The 7,619-nt window shown below is 38.5% G+C and overlaps 1 protein-coding gene across 1 annotated transcript; it reads right to left on the bottom strand.

Moving 5' to 3' along the window:
* Positions 1-634: 634 nt before the first annotated feature.
* Positions 635-7,384, bottom strand: LOC144440752 (solute carrier family 35 member G1-like). The gene is made up of 3 exons (XM_078130131.1): positions 7,102-7,384; positions 1,710-2,123; positions 635-858 (listed from the first exon to the last, which is right to left on the bottom strand). The coding sequence occupies exons 1-3, from the start codon at positions 7,382-7,384 to the stop codon at positions 635-637; spliced, it is 921 nt and encodes a 306-aa protein (XP_077986257.1).
* Positions 7,385-7,619: the final 235 nt, after the last annotated feature.

Here is a 7,619-nt window from a genome sequence, read left to right as displayed (position 1 = left end):
TGCTGATCAGAATGTCGTTTTATCAGTGTGGACTATTAAAAGTGGCCTTGAAGGTGCCCAAAAGTCTTCTTATAATACTGACAAGCATTGATACATAAACAATAGTGGATGTAGATTGAATGGTTGTATTCAGGTTGTTTATGTCTGTAAATGTTAGTCTTATGGTACACAACATGACTCAACTACCAGAAACACGTCACAAACTGATTACATGAACCATAGACCCGAGGGTCTATACATGAATCTACATCAGAGAGATCTTGTACTATTTTGTATCAACATTATGTCACTTTGATAGTGTAATAAGGAGAAGACTTTTTTTGCACTTTTAAAGCCAATTTAAAATAGTCCACACTGATAAAAATTATATTCTTATCAGAGGCATCGCTAGACAACTGTCACAATGGTTGTAAATCAGTGTGAAAATGGAATCACTTTGGTAAATTCCGAGGAACTACAGGTACTTAGGACAGTTTAGGTGGGTCATGATGTTACACAAGTGATGGATTAGTTCATTAACTTCTAAAGTTTTATTTGAGGATAGTTACAGGCTAGGCTTGGACCCTGTGGAGTGGGTGAATAATCAAACAACTGTCGCACTTTACAGTACTTTCAAAATAACTGTGATATAGTTTTAGGACTGCTTCCTTTTCTGTCTCAGTTTTCTCCAACTAAGGAAAACAGTAGAACTCATTATTAGACCAGCTCCCAGTATACTGGTTAATTCCGGTGTATTCTGGAAAATGACCATTTGGAAAATAAATGAAGTTGTCACATAACTTGCTGTACTGAATATGGCGGCACTTGCTGCTTTCTCTGTTTGTAGACTCTTGGCTAGTAATACTTGACCCATAATACCTTGCAAGAAGAAGAAGAACAAACAAGCATTAGCCTTGTCAGTAGTATGAACTTTCCCGCCAAAAATAATTGAAACAAATACTTTTTTTTTTTTTTGCAAAATTCTATACATTTTAAAGTGGCCATATGGATGAGAATTTGGTATTTATTTTGGATTTTTATTTGATAAAACAGCTTCACCATGTTTTTCTACATGAAAAAATAATGTGAAATAACATATACCTTCCAATAAACGGCAAAACATTAAACAATGTGTAAAATGTTTGTTATTGTACGTACAATAACAAACTTTTTACACTTTTTGCAATGTATTGAGTTATGAACATGGATTTGGTATATGTTATTTTGCATTATTTTTTCAAGTAGAAAAACATGGTGAAGCTTTTTTATCAAATAAAAATCCAAAATAAATACCAAATTCTCATCCATATGGCCACTTTAAGTTATTTTAGATTCTAAATTTTAGAAATAAACTCCAATGAGGAGTTAATCCTAATTTCCACAAAAGAAGAGCATCTTGCACCACTACCAATAGAGGGCGCTGTTTGCAAAATGCACATAAATGCTGACATAAATGTGGACAAATGTGGACAAATGTAGACACGTATAGGGCTTTCTCTTGTAGGTCTTTACATAAGACTTCTACTGACAATTACATTGAAATAATTGGTAACTTTTATTGATGCTGGAAAATAAACACTTTCATTTGTGAAACTTTCTAAGATGATTAGCACAGCTATGTTGCTAACCATTATACCTCAACCATGGACCATGGAACCCCCCTCTTCCCTTAAAATTGATATCATAATGTGGAGACAGCCTGCAAGTGACAAAAAACAACCAAAACTTACCTGTCAAAGAAAGTACTGGTAGATATGTCCATGCATTCTGTGGTGGTAGATGTACACCTCCCAGTGTAGTCTGTACAATACCAATACAACAAACTGCTGAGACCATTTCAGAAATCAAAACAAGTCTGCTAGCATCAAGACGATTTCCAATTTTCCGTGCAAATAGCATTGTAAGTGATGATGTCACCACTGAACACAAAGCCAACATACTGTAGAAGAAGCGGTGACCACCATCGTCAACAACAGCGCCCTCACTGTTACCCATCATAAATGGAGGTCGTGCTATGAGAACAACACCAGCCCAGCAGAATAAACTAATCAGAATCTCTGGTAGATGCCATTTCTCTTTGAGAATGAAAATTCCAAGAAATCCTGTCATAATTGTGTTGCTTCCTATCAAGGCCGATGCATCTCCTGTAAGAACAGAAAAAAAAGACATCATTTACATATAATGACCGTACCTACGAAAGCCGTAGAGGGACTTCTGACTTCCGACTTCGGACTTCTGACTTCTGACTTCCGACTTCGGACTTCGGACTTCGGACTTCTGACTTCCGACTTCCGACTTCGGACTTCGGACTTCGGACAGAAGTCCCTCTACGGCTTTCGTACGTACCTGCTTGCAGCATTCATCCTGATTCGACCAGCTCGATATACAAACATTACATATATATATGGTCCGTGTATATACCGTCCATGTGTTTTTCGTGGGTGACCCTAAAACGAATGACAACCTCAATGACGGAAAACGAATGACAACATTTCTAGGTGGTAAACAGTGGAATGACACCCTTTTCTACATTCAGTTAGTTGAATGACACCCTCTGCACTGTAAAACCAGTGGAATGACAGTCGCCACTCTATAAAATAAGTGGAATGACAGCATGTTTAATGCTTTGGAACTGGAATGACAGCATTTCTAGGTGGTAAACAGTGGAATGACACCCTTTTCTACATTCAGTTACTTGAATAACACCCTCTACACTATAGAACCACTGGAATGACAGCCGCCACTCTATAAAATAAGTGGAATGACAGCATTTTTAATGCTTTGGAACTGGAATGACAGCATTTCTAGGTGGTAAACAGTGGAATGACACCCTTTTCTACAATCAGTTAGTTGAATGACACCCTCTGCACTGTAAAACCACAGGAATGACAGCCGCCACTCTATAAAATAAGTGGAATGACAGCATTTTTAATGCTTTGGAACCGGAAGGACAGCATTTCTAGGTGGTAAACAGTGGAATGACACCCTTTTCTACATTCAGTTAGTTGAATGACACCCTCTGCACTGTAAAACCAGTGGAATGACAGCCGCCACTCTATAAAATAAGTGGAATGACAGCATTTTTAATGCTTTGGAACTGGAATGACAGCATTTCTAGGTGGTAAACAGTGGAATGACACCCTTTTCTACATTCAGTTACTTGAATAACACCCTCTACACTATAGAACCACTGGAATGACAGCCGCCACTCTATAAAATAAGTGGAATGACAGCATTTTTAATGCTTTGGAACCGGAAGGACAGCATTTCTAGGTGGTAAACAGTGGAATGACACCCTTTTCTACATTCAGTTAGTTGAATGACACCCTCTGCACTGTAAAACCAGTGGAATGACAGCCGCCACTCTATAAAATAAGTGGAATGACAGCATTTTTAATGCTTTGGAACTGGAATGACAGCATTTCTAGGTGGTAAACAGTGGAATGACACCCTTTTCTACATTCAGTTACTTGAATAACACCCTCTACACTATAGAACCACTGGAATGACAGCCGCCACTCTATAAAATAAGTGGAATGACAGCATTTTTAATGCTTTGGAACTGGAATGACAGCATTTCTAGGTGGTAAACAGTGGAATGACACCCTTTTCTACAATCAGTTAGTTGAATGACACCCTCTGCACTGTAAAACCACTGGAATGACAGCCGCCACTCTATAAAATAAGTGGAATGACAGCATTTTTAATGCTTTGGAACCGGAAGGACAGCATTTCTAGGTGGTAAACAGTGGAATGACACCCTTTTCTACATTCAGTTAGTTGAATGACACCCTCTACACTATAGAACCATTGGAATGACAGCCGCCACTCTATAAAATAAGTGGAATGACAACATTTTCAATGCTTTAGAACTGGTTTTACAGTGCAGAGGGTGTCATTCAACTAACTGAATGTAGAAAAGGGTGTCATTCCACTGTTTACCACCTAGAAATGCTGTCATTCCAGTTCTAAAGCATTGAAAATGCTGTCATTCCACTTATTTTATAGAGTGGCGGCTGTCATTCCAGTGGTTCTACAGTGTAGAGGGTGTCATTCAACTAACTGATTGTAGAAAAGGGTGTCATTCCACTGTTTACCACCTAGAAATGCTGTCATTCCAGTTCCAAAGCATTAAAAATGCTGTCATTCCACTTATTTTATAGAGTGGCGGCTGTCATTCCAGTGGTTCTACAGTGTAGAGGGTGTCATTCAACTAACTGAATGTAGAAAAGGGTGTCTCCAAACTGTTTACCACCTAGAAATGCTGTCATTCCAGTTCTAAAGCATTGAAAATGCTGTCATTCCACTTATTTTATAGAGTGGCGGCTGTCATTCCACTGGTTTTACAGTGCAGAGGGTGTCATTCAACTAACTGAAAGTAGAAAAGGGTGTCATTCCACTGTTTACCACCTAGAAATACTGTCATTCCAGTTCCAAAGCATTAAAAATGCTGTCATTCCACTTATTTTATAGAGTGGCGGCTGTCATTCCAGTGGTTCTACAGTGCAGAGTGTGTCATTCAACTAACTGATTGTAGAGAAGGGTGTCATTCCACTGTTAACCACCTAGAAATGCTGTCATTCCCGTTCTAAAGCATTGAAAATGCTGTCATTCCACTTATTTTATAGAGTGGCGGCTGTCATTCTAGTGGTTCTACAGTGTAGAGGGTGTCATTCAACTAACTGAATGTAGAAAAGGGTGTCATTCCACTGTTTACCACCTAGAAATGCTGTCATTCCAGTTCCAAAGCATTAAAAATGCTGTCATTCCACTTATTTTATAGAGTGGCGGCTGTCATTCCAGTGGTTCTACAGTGTAGAGGGTGTCATTTAACTAACTGAATGTAGAAAAGGGTGTCATTCCACTGTTTACCACCTAGAAATGCTGTCATTCCAGTTCCAAATCATTAAAAATGCTGTCATTCCACTTATTTTATAGAGTGGCGGCTGTCATTCCAGTGGTTCTACAGTGTAGAGGGTGTCATTCAACTAACTGAAAGTAGAAAAGGGTGTCATTCCACTGTTTACCACCTAGAAATACTGTCATTCCAGTTCTAAAGCATTGAAAATGCTGTCATTCCACTTATTTTATAGAGTGGCGGCTGTCATTCCAGTGGTTCTACAGTGCAGAGTGTGTCATTCAACTAACTGATTGTAGAAAAGGGTGTCATTCCACTGTTTACCACCTAGAAATGCTGTCATTCCAGTTCCAAAGCATTAAAAATGCTGTCATTCCACTTATTTTATAGAGTGGCGGCTGTCATTCCAGTGGTTCTACAGTGTAGAGGGTGTCATTCAACTAACTGAATGTAGAAAAGGGTGTCATTCCACTGTTTACCACCTAGAAATGCTGTCATTCCAGTTCTAAAGCATTGAGAATGCTGTCATTCCACTTATTTTATAGAGTGGCGGCTGTCATTCCACTGGTTCTACAGTGCAGAGTGTGTCATTCAACTAACTGATTGTAGAAAAGGGTGTCATTCCACTGTTTACCACCTAGAAATGCTGTCATTCCAGTTCTAAAGCATTAAAAATGCTGTCATTCCACTTATTTTATAGAGTGGCGGCTGTCATTCCAGTGGTTCTACAGTGTAGAGGGTGTCATTCAACTAACTGAATGTAGAAAAGGGTGTCTTTCCACTGTTTACCACCTAGAAATGCTGTCATTCCAGTTCTAAAGCATTAAAAATGCTGTCATTCCACTTATTTTATAGAGTGGCGGCTGTCATTCACCTTGTTTTACAGTGCAGAGGGTGTCATTCAACTAACTGAATGTAGAAAAGGGTGTCATTCCACTGTTTACCACCTAGAAATGCTGTCATTCCAGTTCTAAAGCATTGGAAATGCTGTCATTCCACTTATTTTATAGAGTGGCGGCTGTCATTCCAGTGGTTCTACAGTGCAGAGTGTGTCATTCAACTAACTGATTGTAGAAAAGGGTGTCATTCCACTGTTTACCACCTAGAAATGCTGTCATTCCAGTTCCAAAGCATTAAAAATGCTGTCATTCCACTTATTTTATAGAGTGGCGGCTGTCATTCCAGTGGTTCTATAGTGTAGAGGGTGTCATTCAACTAACTGAATGTAGAAAAGGGTGTCATTCCACTGTTTACCACCTAGAAATGCTGTCATTCCAGTTCTAAAGCATTAAAAATGCTGTCATTCCACTTATTTTATAGAGTGGCGGCTGTCATTCCACTGGTTTTACAGTGCAGATGGTGTCATTCAACTAACTGAATGTAGAAAAGGGTGTCATTCCACTGTTTACCACCTAGAAATGTTGTCATTCGTTTTCCGTCATTCAGGTTGTCATTCGTTTTAGGGTCACCCGTTTTTCGTTTGTCTATTGCAAACAAGAAAAACGAAAAACCAGTGCCTGCTTCGTTTTTCGTTTTCTCGATCGGAAAAGGAAAACAATTTGTTTTTCATTTTTCGTGTCATCGATCGAAAAACAGTATAAAGTCGCAAGTCAAGTCTGAGAACTGAACATTTTGGTATTTAGAACATTTGGTGAATCACGTGCACTTTAGTTTATAAGTTTGTAAACCCTGTAATACATGTACACTTTCAAGATTTATTATTATAGTATATTTTGTTTCAATACAACGGAATTAAATAAGATAATTGTTAAGTGTAATGCTGTGTAGTGTCCTGTGTTTGACCGTATGTTGTTTCGACTGGAAGTTGTGGGGAAAGTATTTAATTGTGCGCTATTTGTGGCTTCTCTAAATTTTCGGTTCGTAACAATATATATTATATATTGCAATTCTTTTCATAGTATAGCCACAATGTTATGTGCAGGTGTTTTCACCAATTTTCTATCAGAGGCAACCTGTCGTCCTCATGTAGGGTGGATAATACAATATTATCTCATTTTCATGCCCATATTTGGGTAATAAATATATGTAATGTCACACTTTATTACCCGCCCGAGTGTTGATGCTCTACCTATATTTTGATAAAAACCTAAAGTTGGAGTCAATAATATTTATTCTCTCTAGTGACCAAATTATGACGAGTCTGTTTGTAGATGAATAGATTTAAGATCATTCTTGTCTGAAAAGAGACCAGTACATTCGTTATCAGATATGTTGTTCAGTTTATACATACATAAAATACTTACCCAAAGGCATATTTTGATGCACAGTGGCCACCATTGCTATACTAATGACAAACATTATACCTCGAAGTAACAAACTGGCCATAGTGTTGCCGTCCACTCCTTTTAATACATTACCCCTTCCGTTCACCACTAGATAGCTATATATGACCATGGTATTGATGATCGATTTACACAGTGTCATTTCCAATGGCGTCAAGTCATCCTTCAGTAATTTAGCATTCATTGATGTACACGAGGCTAAGAATCCTGAAGCTACAGCCATCACTAGACCAGTGGCACCCATTGTGGATTAGTCAGTCTATAAATGACCGCAATATATAAAATCAATTCCTTTCAGAGGCTGTCACATATTCTCGAGTGTTTACAGTCCAGGGTTCAAGTATTACGTGTAAGAAGGCAACATTGCTGCGACATTCTCAACTGTAAACAGCATTATACCCCAGACTACGTAACTAATATCCAGATTTCTCTAAGATTTCTCTAAGGGGTAGACCATTCGATATCCTGAAGGAGGGGGG

The sequence above is a fragment of the Glandiceps talaboti genome, chromosome 10 (genome assembly GCF_964340395.1).
Source record: "Glandiceps talaboti chromosome 10, keGlaTala1.1, whole genome shotgun sequence".
In the NCBI taxonomy this organism is placed as follows: Eukaryota; Metazoa; Hemichordata; class Enteropneusta; family Spengelidae; genus Glandiceps; species Glandiceps talaboti.
This window is presented reverse-complemented; position numbering and strand designations above follow the sequence as displayed.

What these genes read in the sequence shown, in the direction of transcription:
- LOC144440752 (XM_078130131.1), bottom strand. Translation starts at nt 7,384, where the DNA reads ATGGGTGCCACTGGTCTAGTGATGGCTGTAGCTTCAGGATTCTTAGCC. An exon ending in GCATCAAAATATGCCTTTGG is followed by an intron (nt 2,124 to 7,101) that starts GTAAGTATTTTA and finishes CTGTTCTTACAG; the next exon opens with GAGATGCATCGGCCTTGATA. An exon ending in ACCAGTACTTTCTTTGACAG is followed by an intron (nt 859 to 1,709) that starts GTAAGTTTTGGT and finishes TCTTCTTGCAAG; the next exon opens with GTATTATGGGTCAAGTATTA.